At 38.9% G+C, this 19,541-nt stretch overlaps 1 protein-coding gene across 3 annotated transcripts in view; it reads right to left on the bottom strand.

Moving 5' to 3' along the window:
* Window positions 1-6: 6 nt before the first annotated feature.
* Window positions 7-19,541, bottom strand: part of LOC122079465 (uncharacterized WD repeat-containing protein C2A9.03-like) — a 27,452-nt gene continuing 7,917 nt past the window's right edge. For all 3 annotated transcript variants that reach the window (XM_042645961.1, XM_042645962.1, XM_042645960.1), the window contains 4 exons: window positions 1,995-2,086; window positions 1,810-1,915; window positions 724-810; window positions 7-587 (listed from right to left, as the gene is read on the bottom strand). In XM_042645961.1, coding sequence (XP_042501895.1) covers window positions 174-587; window positions 724-810; window positions 1,810-1,915; window positions 1,995-2,086 — 699 coding nt within the window. In that variant the 3' untranslated portion in view covers window positions 7-173. The remainder of the gene's footprint in view (window positions 588-723; window positions 811-1,809; window positions 1,916-1,994; window positions 2,087-19,541) is intronic.

The raw sequence follows: 19,541 nt of genomic DNA, 5'->3' as shown, positions 1-19,541 counted from the left end.
CCCCCAAAAAAAAAAAAAACCAAAAAAACAAAAAAGAAGGAAAAGGAGATAAATACTCCCCATTATTGAGAATGAAACCAAATTCTACACTATCCTTTTTTGACTTCGCCATTTTGTCCTCCTTAATTGTGATGTATGAACTTATCAAGCCTCAAAGCCATACACCTAGTAACTCAGACAAGGGAGTCGAGGTACGAATATTTCCTGCACCGGCCATACTGAAGGAGGCTACCATATGTGCGGTCCCACACGCCAATGAAGAGGGACTCTGTGTCAGGACTGAATGATAAACCAGAGATTTCACCAAAGAAATCAATCTCCTGCTCCTTCTCATACCCATTCTTCACATCAAAGACGTGCACAAAGTCTGCAGGTTCTGCCATTGCCATGAATTGACCATCAGTAGTGAAACGGATTGATCGGATGGCTCCAAGGTTGCCCTTGAGGACAGCCACCGACTTCGAGAGGTTGCGGGCATCCCAAATCCGGCAGGTCTTGTCCTGGTTTCCAGTAGCAAACGTACGGCCATCAGGGTGCCAAGCTGAAGCAAATGAGAAATCCAAGTGTCCACAAAGAGGCATGACTATCTGCAAGGATGAAAGCATTACATTAGCAAGTGTTTCCCAATTACATAAAGCTGAGAGATTTATTACACAATAGGGAACAGGCATGACATCATAAAAATGTTTCTTTCAAATACAAGCAGTAAGGATTAAGCATTACCTTCCCAGTTTGGGAATCCACTAGCATTCCATCAGGGTTGTCCCCAACAACAACAAGAAGCTTACCGTCAGGACTCAGAGATGTATGCTGTAGACAGAATCCATAAGAAACATTTAGTACCACACAGCCACTAACAAACCAGTGATGGGGGACAGCAGCTCTGGTCAATTACAGAGTCCTGGCACTCATAATACATGAGAGTACACTAACATCACTTTCAATTAAGGTCCAATACTCCAATTTGGCTGGAAAAAATTCAAACAGCCGGTAAGTTGGACAAATGCAAAACAGTAGGGCATCATGAGAATTACAACCTCAACCTTACTGCTGAAATTCCCACAACCTATAAGAATTGAAACTTCCACAAGGTCAACTTGTGTAATTGATTTCTAATATGATGCTGGAACCGAAACCGGACACTGTGACTGATCAAAATTCTGAAGCACCCTTTAGCCCAACTGACCCAGCCCCAAAGGGGAAAAAAGGTTAAAAAAGTGTTTTGCTAGGAAATGAACATTGCTATAAGATTATGGCAAAAGGATGCAGGTCATGAGGTGTATATGTTCTGCCATGTGGCATGAAGAATGCAAGAGTCCAAACTGTTGAATGAGAAGAGGTCACCATGGACAGTTCAGGTGTCGAATTTCGGGTCCTAATTCAGTTGTGTAGCCAACTGGGTATTTTGCACATTTCCCCTAGCATTTCAATTCAAAATCGTTCAAAGACTTTCACCATTTTTTCGTGGTTTTATTTCGACACCAGGAAAGTCAGAATTGGTTCAAAGTTAGCACACAAGGGAGTAAGGGGCCTACCTATTACTAGACTTTTGGTTCACCTGCCCTGCCATGTAGAAATAGGCCTGGTGAAGTTGCACCAAGGTGAGGCCCGGTGGACCTGCACCCACTACCTGTATAATTCTCATATTCTTTCAACAACCATGCTTAGCTATGTTCAAATTGGGAACACTGGTTTGAAATTTTTTAAAATCATAAAATGCAGCAGCATCACATATTGAACTGGTATTGTTTCTCAGACTGGTTCAAATCCCATGATGACCAGAAAACAAACAATGCACAAGGAACTTACATTAACAGGCCATGGGAAAGGGAAGTGCTTAGAAAGCTGAAATTTCTCCATATCAAAGTCTCTAACTCCACAATCGTTATTTGAAGCCATGAAGTGAATAGCACCGCTGCAATAAATTTTAAGCTTCATTAGCCTCCATATTAATAGGAAAGGGATAGAAAACCAAGCAAGCCAAAATAACACACCTCGAACTGTCATATATCTCAACAGCATTTGTGATTGCATTATCATCATATGTTGTTCTTGAACAGAAGCTAACTCCAGGTCGATCTAAATACTGCATTCCAACAAGTGAAGGAGGAGTCAACTCAACATATAATTTTTTTATCCAGGAATCACATGTCTTCACCCAGTGATGTCCAACCAACTAGAAAAGACCAATGAATTGCCTGGAGTAACATATTTTCACATAGTTAAGTCCAAAGAACAGACAAGAATAGTGAATGGCCTGGCCAGTAACCTAGGTAAGCATCAAATACTAAGTTTATTCTAAAATTTCAAGAGCCCATGCACATGAAAATCAATGTAAATTTTTTTGGTAATGTCAATTTAAGCTAAAATAGCTAATATGAGAACTTCAACAATTTTAATAACTTCAGTTTAATATATATATATATATATATTATCTACACTAAATAAATCAACATAATGAGACAGTTAAACAGTGTGCCGACTTTTTTTTTTCATAACGAAGAGTGTCCCACATCCTTTGGAGTGGGAATAGTCCTTATAGGCCCCCACAAGTCGTTTCCACTCCGAAGAAGGTGGGAGCCCCAAGGAAGAAACAAGGGTGGTGCCAAGGGGGTTCGAACGCAGGTAAGACGCTTCCTGAGGCGCTTTATCCACTACGAATCACCAGTGGACCAAGCCCCCATGAGGCGCTTTACCCACATTGTGCTGACTCATTCATGTAGATACAATAAGAAGAAAGAAACAGAAACAGAAGGCCTAGCTAGGCCTCTGACCTGAATTTAGATTAACTTCTTCAATCTTGTAAGAGACAAGAATTATTGCAATTCTAATTTGACTCTGAATGCCAAAATACAAAAGTTAATCATATGCTAATACCCAACCAGCATCATGGCCATAGCTTTCCAATATCATTTTGGATTCACAAGATATCTGCTCACAGCAAGGGTAAATCATAGCTTGCAGACTTGTCAACACCCAAGGCCAAGAAGTCAAGTCAATGGGTTGACTTCTAATGCATAAACTCACCACATCAACCATGTGACATGGTTGACTCACATGACTGGGTGATGGCAAATCCAATATCTCGAGTTCTAAGTATAGGATTCAAGAGAAGGATCTAGAATTGGAAAGTGGATCTCCAACACAGAGATACAATTTAGAATCTGGAAAGTGGATTTCCATCACAAAGGAACAATCGAGAAATTAATCGAGAACTGGCAGAACAGACTTACAGAAATAGAATAGAAGCCAAAAAAAAATCAGAAATAAGAGAATATGGGAAAATTTAAATAATTCAATGAGGACTGATCGATGCTGATCTGGATGCCAAAACTCGGAATCGGATCGCTTATGGGCCCACTCAAACTTGCAATCACTAAATATTTTAAAAATAATGGCAATTTGGTAAATAGATCAAAGGTAGCAAAGGAAAGTGGTAATTTGGTAAATAACCATAATTGCAAAGGAGTGTGATGAGAGGTGAAAGTGGTACGGAACGCAAGGGTCTTTTCTAATTTCTGTATGGGACAATGCTGGAAACAATTATGAGGTAAGGGTCCAAACAGAATTAGAATAAAGAGAGAGGGGTATTTATGGGATGTTACAATAAAACTAAATAAAACTCATTTTTGAGTTTGTCTTCAACCTCGCGACAGCCAAGGGAGTCACATTGAACACCAAAAGAGGAAATCAAGGCCCTTGGAATCTCTTTAAACAGCTCTGAAATTCCAGATCTAATGCCACCTTAGCCTGCTGGACCAATCCAAACCAGTACAGCTCAAGGATTCAAGCAATACTTGGAATATAGGGTTCCGAAACTTGGAATCAGCGGCAGTTGCAGGTATGGTCTGCAACTGAGTTCATCTCTTGTGATTACAAAGTGCTTTGGAGGGCAATGGCGAAGGATATGGATCACAGGTAGTAGCTTCACCTTTGGCCACAACCACAAAATGAACGAAACCCTATAGAAGGAGATCAAAACCTCCTTTCTTGCTGCAAGTGTCACCTGGAACAGAAACAGGGAAGAACGAAACAGGAACGCAAGGAAGTAAGAAAGGAAAGAGGAAAGAAAAGAAGAATATCAGGGGAGTAAGTGGCATGGTTTCCAAACCAGAAAACTATTCAATCAAATTTCACTTCTCAAAAACAAATCTGTCCTCTGCCGTGTTACATGGCTATATAAAGAAAAAAAAAAAACATCAATTAATGGAAACTAATTGGATTGGCAACTAACCTAAATTAGAAACTGAAACCTAAAATTGAATCTCCCAATTAACTTGACTGAAACCCTACACTAACAATAAAGGAAACAAAAAAATAATCAAAGTATTAAATTAACCCCAAATCTTCCCACACCCAACTGCATCACTGATCTGATGGGTATGAAACTAAGGTCGAATGGCTTTAGGCATCAGATCTATCAGCCAGCAAAGTTTCACAAAAATCTGGGATCAACTAACACTGATGTAGATCGCAGGAACAAGGCCAAAACCAGTCCAGAATCGCTGTGGGAGACAGCCTGGTCACGTGGCCTGATTCTTGATTGGATGGAACCAAGGACAGCTTGCGTGGAGATGATTTTCCAGATTTCTTTCACTGACTTGCTGATTTCTAGGAAGAATAACTCCAGATTTCATGGGGTTTAGTGCCAGCTGTATGAAGACCAAAGCTAGATGAGCTCTTGCTGATTTCATGGGCCCCATTGCCAGCTGTATGGAGGTTTATTCAATTGGAGATTTTCTTCCCAAGAGATCAAGTTGTCAAGGAGACAACTAGGATTTTGATTGTATTCCTTAACTAGTCCTTGCGTGGGGGACTAGGTAGCTTTAAATAGTTTCTGTTTTAATCAGATTTGTTTATGTAATTAGTAGTTTTATTCCTAGGACTTCCTATTATTTAATTTCTAAGTTAGAGAGTTTCCATAATAAAAAGACCTCCTTTCCACACAAGGCAGGCCAATTTCTGTAATCAACTCTATTTAAATAATGAACAAGGCTGAAATACAGCCAACGAGAATGAAAAAAAAATATAATATATATATATATATATATCTTTGTGCTTTCTCTGTGAGAGTGGTGAGATGCCATTGGCAAGAGGCCATGGGTGAGAGACCCGAGTTTGAGAGAGACTACCCTATCCCCTTCTTCTTCTTCCCTCCTCCTTCCTTTTGCTCTCGTTTGTTTTTATTTTGGGATTCTGCAACTTAACTTCAGAGAAGTATCCAAAGGTGCTGATTGACGCTGCCTGGTGGTGTTCTCAATTTGGAAGAGTCTAGCCATTGAGTTCCAGATCCGAAGATTGCCATCCTATTTGACACTCTTACACAAACTAGGACCCTAAAACGCATATGATAAACTGAAAAGTAAAACCCAATCACATTTCTCAATTCAACTCCAAAAATGCCTCAAAAAAATATAAACTAAACCAAAGACCAGACTTCATAGTTATCTCCAGAAGGTTTGCTTGGGGCTTAGGTGACTGTCACCTTATTGCACTACATGTCGCCTTCTATTTTTATATTTGTTATTTCATTTACTTAAAATATTATTCAAAAATAAGAAAATATCCTCCTATTTGAATCCAATAAAAATAATTTAAAAATCAAATTCCAAAAGGATAAAAACTCAACCCCTCATTTCAAGAACAAAAACTAAATTTTTTTTGTTGTACGGCGATTTTCAACTTTCAACTTCTGGGGTTTTTCTCAATTCTGAAATTTTTATTAATCTTATTATGGTAAAACATTGTTAAAACCCAAATAATGTAGATTAGGATAGGGGTCTAACCAAGTCTCAGCTTCAGGATCTTTTAATCTAAGAACAATCATAACCTACTCAACAATATAACAGAAAATCAGAATAATATAAGATAGTCTAGCAGGCTATCGACTTCAATATGACAGTACTAATCAGGTCAAACCAGCGGCAACCTTTTAGAACTAAATCAGGGACTGAAAGTAGTTTAATTGGATTCACAAACAACAGTAATCCATGAACCAAAGTCTAACACAACAGGAAGATTCAAACCAGTCCAATCAATCTCAGTTTCAGAAATTCTGTAACTGAATAAACAGCAGGGAATATAGGACTGAAATCATCAACTAATGAAGTCAAATCAATGAGGAATAGTATCAGCAACCAATTAGCAACACCCAACAGAAATCGATTCGCAAATCCGGGCAGAAATTAGGATCGGCCAGAATAGGGAGAAATCCCATAACTGCAGATTCTCTGGTTTGATGAACCTCAAATTAAGGTTGAGTTCCTCTCTATATGATCTTAACACTCGATCAAAAACAGAGAGCCATCGGATGGTTGGATCTTCAGAACAGTATAGGGGCAGCAGGAGAGAAACTTGAGATTTCCAGAACCAGAAATCAAAAGCAGTTCAGATCCCTTACCTGGCTTGAAGAACCTTGCAATTAACTTTGAAAAGAAAGAAAGAATAGTTGAAGAGACCTCTTGGACTTCACGCCACAAAGAGTCAATTGGATCAAACACCAATTCCTTCAGCATTGATCAAACACAGGACAACTCTTCATGAAGAAGACAATAGCAACAACCATTAATTTTTTTATCAAAATCATTATAGGCTTTTAGGACCCTCCTCTTCTTTCTTTATAATGTTAATGGGGGAGGGAATTACAAAATAGAAGGTTCCTCAAAAAGGAAACCAAATATTCTCCTGATACAATAGTTACTAAAAATTAAAATTAGAAACTAGTTGAAAAAATGAAACTAACTACCAATGACTTGACTCAATTAATGACTTGACTCCTAAGGAAACAACTATAACTCAAATCAAACCCAACTAAAAAGGAAACTAATGGAAAAAGGAAACTAACTAGTAATCCCGTACTCAATCTTAGAGCCCCCTTTTAGACCCATAAAAGTGGTCTATTAAACTCAAAACACATGGGATCAAAGGCCCAACATGTATGGAACCCAACCCTAGGCTTATTCCTAATAAAACAAGCCTATTTTGGTAATTAATCTGCATCACCAAAAGTCTGGTAATAATATTTTGTTTTTATGTCCATAAAATTATTTTCATTTAGGCAATTTTAACAACATTCGTGCATTTTAAAATAAGTTTGACCAAAACATAATTTTGTCATTACAACTCCAATTTAAGTAATCCTAACTTATTAGAAAGGTGGTTTTGTGCTATACCTAATACAAAAAATCTCATGTAAAAATAAAATCATTTGACTAGTCAAACTTATTAGAGAACAAGAACATTTATCTAAATGATGATTTCTTATGACTTGATGTGACTTAATGTTAACTTTTTATGATTTGATGTGGCTTAATAATTTTTAGTTTATTCGCTTTGTTGATTTGTTTTTTAGATGAATATCTTGCATTGGCATGATTCTTTAATATTTATTTAGCATATAAATAGAATTATATAATTTTTAATATGCTATATCTGCCAAATAAAATGGTAAAATGGTAAAATGGAAAAAAGAGCACAAGAACGCTTTGTTCGCCAAGGCAACGCTTTGCAACCACCTAATCACCAAGGTAGTTAGGCAGTACCTCAAACGCCTTGGTCGCCTTGCCACCTTGATACCTATACCAGACTTTACTAAACTTTTAATGCTACCAAGGAAAGACTACTCTCTTTAACTCCTATCCTTATTTTAGACCCATTAACGTGGCAGGCCTAAAATGACTATTGACAAAGTGGTAAGAAAAATATGCAAATGGTAGGGCTCGATTATAGTATGAGCACAGATAGAGTTATGTGGAGGACCAAGACCCATGTAGCTAACCCCTTGTAGGGGATGTTCTTGTGATGCTGCTTTAACTACTGCTTTGACTTCTTCTTTTACGCCTTTTACCAACATTTACTTCCCTTTTTATCACTTCTTTTTATTCTTGTCTCTATTACTATTCTAAACCATAACGGATCCATGTGGTCGACCCCATTAAGTTGGGATAAGGTTATGATTGTTGTTTTTTGTTGTTTAACGTGGCAACCCCTAGAGCAAAGTCCCCATCCACATTTAACCCAACGCAAGGCTTATTTCCACTAAAATAAACCCAATTCTGTGATTTTCCTGAATTACTCGAGATGAGTTTTCCGAATTTCACAAGTCAAACCAACCAAGAGGCTGAAATACCCTTGTGTTGCTTATGATTCTCAAGTCTCTAATACACAAAACCCTAACCTGTCCCTTTTTCTCTGCAACTAAAACACGTCCCACGACTCACTCAAATCACAAAAATATCACAACGTTTCACCTCTCATCTCTCCTCCCAAAGACCAGTCGCATCCTTCTTTTGCAAGATCTCACTTTCAGTTTGTAGAGTGGATCAAACACGTATTCAGCTTGATTTGTTGGTGCAGTCACTTTGAGATTTTATGATTTGAAAATTGAGACCATCCACACAGAGAACTATGTTCTTGCTTGGTGAGTCCCTTCGTTCGCTTTGTGCGCTCCTTTGGTATTCAAGCAGCATGATCTGGCTTTTGCTTCAAAAATTGAATCAATGGTCCGCCAGTGCTTCAATGACGACATTCCAAGAACCAACTTCCGATGGTGTGGGTTCAAATCTCTCATGGTCTCACCTCATCACATCTCGCCTCTCACTCTCATGACCCTTCATCTCTCTCCTCTTTTGTCTGGTAGAAAACAAGGCAAAACTGCAAAACAGAGAACAGGTAGCCACACAGAGACCATGGTGCCTTGCCCATCCATCGACATCCCTATCTCATATTCTCATGTGTCCCAAAAAAAACATGTTTGGTTTTGTTGAAGGTTGACGCTAATCCCGATAAGGGATTAGCGCTAACCTGAGGACCCGATAGGGACCTTTTGGTCCTATCGGGTTCCTATTTTGCTTCTAGGGTTTTATCCTTATGGAGAGGGCAGTCTTGTAACTTTATTTTATTGTTTTTAGGCTATTAATATAACAACATAACCTGCAATCAGTCATACGGGACTGATCGAAGGCTGCTCTGTTTTCTGGACAGCTTTCGGTCTCTCTTTCTTCTCTTCTTCTTCTTCTTCTTCTCTTCTCCTCTTCTTCTCTTTTCTGGTTTCTGGTTTTGGTTACAAGGTTTTTATATTGCAACATGATATCAAAGCAGGTCTAAATCACATCGATTGGCTAAGTACAGATCATCGCTGCTGATTTTGACCTAGCGGTATTGTTTTTCTACTGTGCAGCCACCTCCTTCCTGCATCTATTACCTGGTTTGACCTAACTATCATGACATAAGTAAAACTAGGTCTCTTTCTTATTACTACTTGCTTAGTATGTGTACTGATTGAAGTCAAGATGTCTCCCTCCCTATTTTTATGTCTGTTGCCCCTGTTTCTGCAGTGTGTATTGCTGCTGCCCCTATTTATGGACTGAGTAACTGTTGATATTGAAGTGCTGCTGTCTGCTGTTTTATCTTCCTATACTACTACCTTCTCTAGCAGATTTGGTTGGTCTTCTATCAGGGCTAGTTCGACCCTAACTGCTGCCCCTATCGGATCAATTTTTTTTTGTGTTTGTGGTGTCCGATTGCTTACTGCTGCTGGTTTTGGAGATTTGATTTGTGGGTGATTATTATTTGAGTCTCATGGCTGAGATTAAAACCCCAACCCCTACTACTACTACTACCTCTTCTACCTCGGACAATGTGAATGTCCAGATTACATCCATCAAGCTTAAGGGCAGCTCAAACTATCTTCTTTGGGCTCAGTCGGTCAAAGTTTATCTGATGGCAAAGGATAAGCTTGGTTACACCACCTCTGATCCTCCCAAGGAATCTGACTCTAGTTATACTCAGTGGCAGAAAGAGAATGCTTTAATCCTCATATGGTTATGGAACAGTATGGAACCAGATGTCGCTGCTAATGTTATGTTTCATTCTACTGCAAAGGGAGTGTGGAATGACTTGAAGGAGACCTACTCTCAGGAAAAGAACATGACTCGTATCTATGATATCTATGAAAAACTATTTCAGTTTCGCCAGCCAGACAAGCCACTTGCAGAATATTACAGTACTTTCAAGGGTATGGTTGAAGAACTCAATGTCTTCCAACCCTTGACCACTGACATTGATAAATTGAAGGCTCAGCGTAACAAATTCTTCGTCTCCAAATTCTTGGCTGGTCTGAACAATGACCTGAAGGCAATGAAGGGTCACTTACTTGCAGGGGATACTGTGCCTACTCTGAATAATACCTATTCACGACTGCAGCGAATTGCCTCTTCCACAAAACCTTATCAGTCTTCCAAAGACAATTCTGCCTTCCATACCAACCATGGACGTGGCCGCGGTTGTGGGGGAGGTCGTGGATCGGCTGGTCGAGGATCTGGTGGACAGCCCTCTGACAGTACAACTCGCCAATGTACTTTTTGTGGAAAGCCCAACCATACTGTAGAGACTTGTCAGGCAAAACATGGCAAACCAGAGTGGGCAACACAGTTAGCTAATCATGCAGTGTCTGATGATGGTACGGACACAATGGCTCCAGTTGACACTAAACCAACACCTTCTTCAGGAGATTCAGCTACCGGTCTGAGCGATGACATTAGCTAGTTGCTCCGGCGCTTGCACACTCTTAAGGCATCTGCTAATACATCCACCGGTGCATCCACATCCGCTGCTACCCTAGCCCACACAGGTACCTCAGCCCTTCTTACTACGACATCTGCCCCCTAGATCATTGATTCAGGTGCTTCTGCCCATATGACCTGTAAGTCATCACTCTTTAAAGACTTTTCTACTAGTTCCAGTTCTAACTCTGTGATCCTTGCTAATGGTGCTTCAACACCGGTTCTAGGTCACGGTTCTATCTCCCCTACCCCATCCATAAACTTATCATCTGTCTTACATGTTCCTCAATTTCCATTAAGTCTTCTCTCTATAAGTCAATTAACTAGTTCGTTAAATTGCTCAGTAACATTCTTTCCTTCTTACTGTGTCTTTCAGGATCTTCATACGAGGAAGAAGATTGGTGGAGGGCGAGAAAAGAATGGATTATATTACCTCAATAGCAGCTGTCCTACCTCTTCTGCTGCTGCTACGGCCATTGGGGACATCACTCCTTTCCAATGGCATTGTCGTTTAGGACATTTGTCGCTTTCTAGGTTACAGCTTTTATTTCCTAGTCTTAAGTCTACTCCTAGGTTAGAGTGTGAGGCTTGTGAGTTGGGGAAACATCACCGTGTGTCATTCCCATCTCGCTCTGTGTCTTGTAGTCCGTCTTTATTTTCTTTAGTCCACTCTAATGTATGGGGTCCTTGCAGAGTCAGTAATAGATTTGGGTTTTGGTATTTTGGGACTTTTGTGGATGATCATTCCTGCCTTACGTGGCTTTACATATTAAAGGACAGGTTTGAATTTTTACATGTATTTACAAAATTCCATAATGAAATAAAGACTCAGTTTGGCATTCCTATTAAAATCTTTCGTTCCGATAATGCTTTAGAATATGCTCAAACTGATATTTCTGATTTTTGTGATACTCATGGGATGATCCACCAAACTAGTTGTGCCTATACTCCATAGCAAAATGGAGTCGCAGAGCACAAAAATCAGCACCTTCTTGAGGTTGCCCGAGCCATGATGTTGCATATCCATGTTCTTAACTGTATGTCATTTGATTACCCGCATGCCATCTTCTGTTTTGTCTGAAAAATCTCCTTTCTCTGTTATGTTCCCTAATTTACCGAGTTTTCCTGTTCCTCCTCAGGTTTTGGTGTGTGCTTTGTTCACAATTTGCACATGCAAGTTGATAAGTTGTCTCCTAGGTCTACTAAGTGTATTTTTTTATGCTATTCTCGTACTCAGAAAGGGTATAAGTGTTATGACCCTACTGCACATAGGAACTTTGTCAGTGCCGATGTGACCTTTGAGGGTACTTCATTCTACCCTTCTCCCGTGCCCTCGTCTAGTGTAGAGTGGTCTTCTCTATCTCCTCCACCCATACCCGCCCTTATACCCTTCTCTGATGCTCCTGGTGCTAGTAACCCTCCTCCCCTATAGGTTTATCAGCGCCGATAGAAGATTGGACAGCCTAGTGGCTAGGTAACTACTCCAGATGCTTCACTCCTCCACTGCCGGCTTCCTCTGGTGAAGCTCCTCTTCCTCCTCCGTTTAATGACTTACCGATTGCGCACAGGAAAGATACTCGTTCTTGCACTCACAAATCTATGGTTGTGTACCCTATTGATAAATTTGTATCTTTATTTCATTTTCCCTCTCCTATCCATGGTCTTGCCCTATCTCTTTCCACTAACCCTATTCCCCGTACCCATACTGATGCCCTCCGTATCCCTGGATGGAAGGCTACCATGGATGTAGAAATGGATGCTCTTTTGAGTCGTGGTACCTGGAGTCTGATAGATTTACCTCCTGGTAAGGATCTGGTGAAGTGTCGCCGGGTGTACACCGTTAAATATCATTCTGATGGCTTTGTTGTTGAAAGCCCGTCTAGTTGCTAAGGGGTATACTCAAACTTATGGCGTTGATTACTTTGAGACCTTCTCCCCGGTTGCTAGACTGAATTCTGTTCGTCTTCTTATTTCTCTTGTTGTCAACTTTGATTGGCCCTTATTTCAGTTGGACATAAAAAATGCCTTCTTGTATAGTGATCTACGGGAAGAGGTGTATATGGAGCAACCTCCGAGGTATGTTGCCCAAGGGGAGAGTACAGGTCGTGAGTGTTGCTTACACAAGGCTATATATGGGCTGAAACAATCTCCTCGGGCATGGTTTGACAAGTTCAGTGCTACCATAGTTACTTGTGGTTTTTCTCAGTGTTATTCTGATCATTCTATGTTTGTTCGTCGCAGAGGTGATAAGCTGGTTGTCTTGGTTGTATATGTTGATGACATTATTTTGACTGATAATGATGAGGCAAGAATTTCTGAAGTTAGATCATCTACAGCACCATTTTCAGACAAAGGATCTAGGCCAACTTCATTATTTCCTTGGGATTAAGGTAATCCGTTGCAAGAAAAGGATCAATCTGTCTCAAAGGAAGTATGTGGTGGATCTTCTATCTGATACTGGGATGTTTGCATTCAGACCTGTTGATATTCCTATGGATCCTCACCAAAAGTTTGATGTGGATGATGGTGAACCACTCTAGGATGTTCATCAGTACAGGAGCTTGATTGGCAAGTTGATTTACCTGACTGTGACTCATCCTAACATTTCTTATGCTTTTGGAGTTCTTAGTCAGTTTATGCAGTCTCCTCAGAAAGCCCATTGGGATGCTATTGTTCATGTTTTTCATTACCTTAAAGGTGCCCCTGGAAAATGATTGATTTATCGACCTAATCGGCATATGGAACCAGTTAACTACTTTGATGCTGATTAGGCTGGCTCTACTAGTATTGGAGATCTACTACTGGATATTGTACCTTTGTTGGAGGTAATCTTATTACGTGGCGCAGCAAGAAGCAGACTACTATTGCCCAGTCCAGTGCAGAGGTTGAGTACAAAGCTATGGCTCATACCACTGCTGAATTGATGCAGCTACGGTCGTTACTCTTGGAGTTGGGATTTCCAATGACTAAGCCTATGAAAATGTATTGTGACAACCAAGCTGCCGTTTATATTGTTAGTAATCCGGTCTTCCATGAGAGGACCAAACACATAGAAGTGGACTGCCATTTTGTTCGTGATGTTGTTCTGAAGAGGCTGATTGAGACTCCGTTTGTTCCTTCCTCGGATCAATTAGCTGACATGTTCACTAAGTCTTTGTTTACCCCTACTTTTCACAATGGTTGTACCAAGCTGAGCATGGGTGATGTGTATGCTCCAGCTTGAGGGGGAGTGTTGAAGGTTGACGCTAATCCCGATAAGGGATTATCGCTAACCTGAGGACCCAATAGGGGCCTTTTGGTCCTATTGGGTTCCTATTTTGCTTCTAGGGTTTTATCCTTATGGAGGGGCAGTCTTGTAATTTTGTTCTATTGTTTTTAGGCTATTAATATAACAACAAAACCTGCGATCAGTCATATACTGGACTGATTGCAGGCTGCTCTGTTTTCTGGACAGCTTTCGGTCTCCCTTTCTTCTCTTCTCTTCTCTTCTCTTCTTCTCTTTTCTGGTTACTGGTTTTGGTTACAAGGTTTTTATATTGCAACAGGTTTTTTTCTTTTGGGCAGAATTGAACCTAAATAAGCAATTCAGCTTATATTTCTTAACATTTTCATTCCTCTGTTTTGTATTTTGTAATCTCAGATTCACATAGAGGAAACCCATTTTTAAATTTTTACTTTTGGAACTACTAAACTAGATGAGAAATTCAGCCTCTATTGTTGTAACTCCTCCATTTCTAATTTGGCACCCTGTTGTGTACTTTAAGGCTGTGTTTTGGTATGCATTCTAGGTTGAGAACACATCCTGAGATGACAAAAATGTCGATGGTATGCATATTTGTTCTAGGATTCTAGAATGTCAGAGGATGCAGCCCACTCTGGAACCAGCTTTTTCCCATTCCACATTCTTGTTCTTGCTAATGACTAGTGTTCCCATGGAACGAGCTCCTCGTCTCCTTCTTCTCCCTTTTCCTTCTCCTGGATGGGAAGGAATTTTATTTTTGACCCCTTTTGTTAGGCTTAATTGATCTGACTCACATTCATGGTGACTCTCTTCTTCTACTGTACAGTCTGTACTTCAAACAACTGTTTAGCTCTCTCCTCCAAAAGCTCAAAATCCTCAAAACAGTTTATTTTGAGTTTGAAACAGCAGCAGCAGCAGAGACTCTGGTTCAACCGTTGGAACCAAAACAAAGGTAGCAAAAATAGAGTGAGAAAAGGGGCACTTATGCATCATCTGGGTTGCTGCTTATTGTCACAAAAGGCTCAAGAAAGACCAAGTTGCATTCACGGACATCTCTTCTGCTGTGGGTACTCTCTACATTTCCTTTAATTTCTTTGCCCTTTTCTCCCAAGCTTTATTCCCTCACCCCCACCCCCACCCCCACCCCCACCCCCTTTTTCCACCATTATGTGTCTTGTTTCTTCTATGTTTTGCTGTTTATTACTCAGCTGGATACTTTTCTGAGAGATAATAAGGGGGTCTAATGCAGAATCAATCTCAGACCAGGGAAGAGCAAGTGGGAAATCAATCACAACAGGATCGCAGTAGGGACAAATCAGTATTGAGCATTCTCGTTTCTTTTACATATAAAAGAAGAAATAAAAAAGGACATGACCTTGGATTAACCACCAAAGGCCTGTGGAAATGGAATCACCACCAAAAGACCAAGCCCAACCTGTTGATTCACCACAACAGGGTTGTCTCTGCATCACCACGGCAACAAGTTCTGAATCACCACAGAGCCAATAACTCATTTATTCCATCCCATCCTCTAAAGCAGTATAAAAGAGAGAAAAAAATAGATAGAAACTTACTAACTTGGCTATTACAAAAAATAGAAGATCAAATCTTCAGCCAAAGGAATATTCCAGCAACCAATCTTCTAGATATTCTCTTCTTCACCCAAATCACATGGGGCCCACACTCTTCATTCAATTTCTAGATGGGCCAGTCCATATTATGGACAATATGGGCCTTAAGGTGAATCATAATATGGGACATGGGCCTGGTTTTAACTTGAACCACAGTGCTAAATAGGGGCATGATGGCTAGGTCTTTTCCTTCTACACTTGCCTTATACTGTGTCAAGTGTCAACTTCATATCTAAATTTTCATTCGTTAATGGATCCACTAGGTTTTTTATGCTTTTCATTGAATAGGCGGCTCAGTTTTGTAATAGTGTTCGTGTTATCAGCTTTTACTGTAATAGTATATGTTTATGAATCCAGGAGACTCAAGCTTTCAGCCGTCTTATAGTGCTCAAGTTAGCAGCTGCTGCTGCTGTAATGGTAGATGATGCCTATGAGATGATGTGCAATAAAATGCACAAGGCATTTTAAAATCAAGAATGCATTTTAGCCAAACTTGTATCCACTATCCAGACAATGTTCTCATTCTCAGTCAAGAATGCATTCTGCATTCTGAGAATGGGAATACGCATTCTTACATTGGGAAAGCATACCAAAAATAGCCTAAAATCCCAAGTATGCATTGTAAACGAAGAATGCATTCTCACACATGGAGACAATTCAGCCTAGAATGAGAAAATTAGAATAATAGACCGTACAAATTGAGTTTTCTGAACTTTCATTTTTTTATTTTTTTTAATGAAAACCTCTTGTTTATGAGCCCCCAAGTCCACTAGACTCCTGATTGTCCAAACTTTAAAGTCAAGTAAGAAATTTGAATTGGAAAACTAGGGGTGAATTAGTTGCCTATAAATCAGACCAAAACAATGGCAAACAATGATGTTTTGATCTAAATTAGGTAAAAAGAAAGTAGTAGAAATAGTATTATGATTCAGTTTTAAAATAAGACTAAAATAATTGGAAACAAATAAAGTATAGTAAAAAAACATAAATAACAAATAATAAAGAAATCAAAGGGATTTCTTTTTTTAAAGGTGTTGTACAGACTAGGATATTAATTCCAGGATCTCAAGGACCCTAATAAAGTAATAATCATGGGCAAGATTGCATGCAAACAAACCCAAAAGTCACAATAAGCAATAAACAGAACGGATATATGGAATAAAAGACCATCCTTGGAGAAATATTACAAAGAAGAAATCTATTTCAGAAAAGAAGGGGCCCTCCATCTGGCAAATGTGCAGGAAATTGGTTACTGAACTTATCGGGAGGAGCACTGGTTTCACATTACAAGGAAACAACAATTGAAAGATAAGAATAATTGACAGAATCATGGAGAGACTGGCACTGAAATCAGCTGCTCATAAGTGGAAATATAACTTAACATCTCATAGGACGGCTGGAAACAGTTGTTTGGTTAAATCTCTTGCTAGTAACGTTGCTCTGTGCAGTTTGTGAAGTCCAAGCCCATTTTCACCCTTCCTTTTTCTCCTATAAATCCTCTACTAATTTTTACGGTCACAAAATACATGAATTAATCTTGAAGCAAAGCAAATCCAGTGGAGAGAGTTGGAGTTGCTGTGATAAACAAAAAGGCAATATCCTTGGTATGCAGTCTGGAGCCCAGCATTGTACGTGTCTGGAGAAGCTACAACTTGCCATGTGTCAAGAGCACTGAGACCCATAGGAGGCTGAGTAGCACCAATGCAATTAAGAACAGAAAATCATTTTGAACCAATGTTAAACCCTAACAGTAAAAAGTAGGCTTCAACAAAGCTTCATAAAATATCAAGCATACTGCAACAATCAGAAAGTCAGCAAGCACATTATCATGCTAATTTCATGTGTGCAGATGAGTGGGGGGTGATCAATCATTCCATTTCTTCTTATTTTCTTCATTTTTTTTTTCTATGTTGATAATCTTGTGGACGGAAACCACCCATTAGTTCTGATCCTCTAAATATAAACATGTGATGACTTAACCAGATCCCTAGAACAGGTCCTGTAATCCAAATCAAATATATTCCTCAGTAGCAGTATAAAACCAAATGTTAAAAACATAGTTTTTAAACAAAGTATAAGGCCCAAGGATTACAAATTCACCACAATAGTTGTAATGATTGTGAGAAAAGAAATATAAATATAAAAGACCAATGAAAGCAGGTCCCACTATTTTCTGCCACATGGCATGTCAAATAGGGCAATCCAAACCGTTGAGTGGAAAGAGGACAGTATCTACCAGTCAAGTGTCAAGCTTCAGGCCCCAACTCAATTGGATGACCCACCATGTAACAATGCTTTAAAAGAAAGAAAATAGCAGTGAAGCTAAAAAAAAAAAAACATTAGCAAAAAAAAATGCGGGATACAATTGATAGATTGTGTAAATAACTTCTCAAAGATCATATCAATGAAAGATTGGCTTAAGAAATTCAAGATGATAAATGCTATAAGATTAAAGAAAATCTCAAATAGGCTTAGGGGATTGCAATTCGCTTGGTGAAAAATATACCACAAGTGCGAGGGATTTATGAAAGGAACCTAAGAAAACAACTTTAGGATTTATCATTTGAAGTGAAAGTGTTTGTTTAAGATAAAGATATAGTATGAACAATAGAACCTAGCATGCTAACCAATTCATGGAGCAGCAGAAATTTTTTTCGAAGAAACCATGTCCCTCTGTGTGAGAAAGATAAAGGACAAGACCGAAAAAATTTAGGGTCCTACAACAATCTTAAGGTCACCAGAAATTGACACAGAATATCACATAAGTGATCAGGAATCAGGAAATGGAATAAAAAAATAAGCACAAGTATGAGGTAAATAATTCAAGGATCAAACTCAAACATCATCAAAACGAATAATCATACTGAGTCTGAACTACAAAAATTATATGACTAAAGGAACTAGGTCATGGGTTTCTAGAAGCCTATGATTGCTAGGTTCAGAAATCCGATGAAAACAGCATCGCAATGACAGAATTGGAAACCAGAATATAAGAGAAATTTGATAACTAAGAATCAGAAACTCATATAGGCTTAAAATTTTGATCCAAAGTCAAAAGTAAGGCCAAGAATAAGTCCTCAAAATTTGATTGACATCGGATAGCCAGATCTGGAGTTATGGATTAATCCTATTGGCAATAGAACTCTAGAATTAGCTTTTCAGCACAACGGTAAAATTAGAAACTTAAAGGTCCAATTCGATATTCAACAAAAGAGAAGTGATGCAGAATTGATGCTGTTGAACCGGGTTGACCCTTCGGGCAATCTCAACCGAGATGAACCAGGTCCGATTGGATTTTTGGATTCCTTAGGATCTTTAGGATTTTATTTTGTTTGGGAATTATTTGCAATCTTTTAATTTGGGTAATTGATAGTCAATTAGGGAATTACCACTTTAAGTTTTATTTTGTTTCTAATTTTATTAGTTAGAATTTAGGAAGTAATTAGTAGTTGCTATTTCAGTTTTAGATTTTGATTAGGCAAGTTTTAATTTCGATTTATTATATAAAGGCATGTAACCCAATTTAGTAGACAGATTTTTGAATGATGAATTAATTAATTGGTTGAAACCTTGTGGTTTTCTTGGTCGTGAGACCTTCTTCCCCCTTCCCAATTGTGTTATTCTTCTCTTCTCCCTGCAACTCTGATTTCTTTCTTCCCTAAGGCCCTCCTCCATTAAGTGGTATCAGAGCCAAAGGATCCTTTCCTTTATTCTCTTTTCCTTCCCTATCTTTTTCCCATTCTCAGTTATTTCTGTCGAGACAAGACTGAGAACAACATTCAGCAGAAAAAAAAATAAAAAAAAGAATCGTAGCAGCAGAGAGAAGACGACAAGAAGAGAAGGAAGAAGAAAATTGATTGACTAGTTTTTTTTGGTTTGGAAACCATGGCCGTTAGTACATATCTCTTACTTCCCTGAACTTCTTCTCTTTGATGCAGTTGCACGATGGACTTAGAGGGGAAAAAAAAAAAATCTTTTGATTTAATTCTCTTTGGATTTAGAAACAATTTCTTTTGTATTATTAGTTTCTAATTTTAGATTAGTTTCCATTTTCAAGTAGTTTCCATTAATTATTTGATTTTTCTTTTATATTAGTCATGTAATAGA

Source organism: Macadamia integrifolia, chromosome 5 (assembly GCF_013358625.1).
Source record: "Macadamia integrifolia cultivar HAES 741 chromosome 5, SCU_Mint_v3, whole genome shotgun sequence".
NCBI lineage: Eukaryota > Viridiplantae > Streptophyta > Magnoliopsida > Proteales > Proteaceae > Macadamia > Macadamia integrifolia.
The sequence above is the reverse complement of the archived record's forward strand: the minus strand, read 5'-3'. Positions and strand labels throughout refer to the sequence as shown.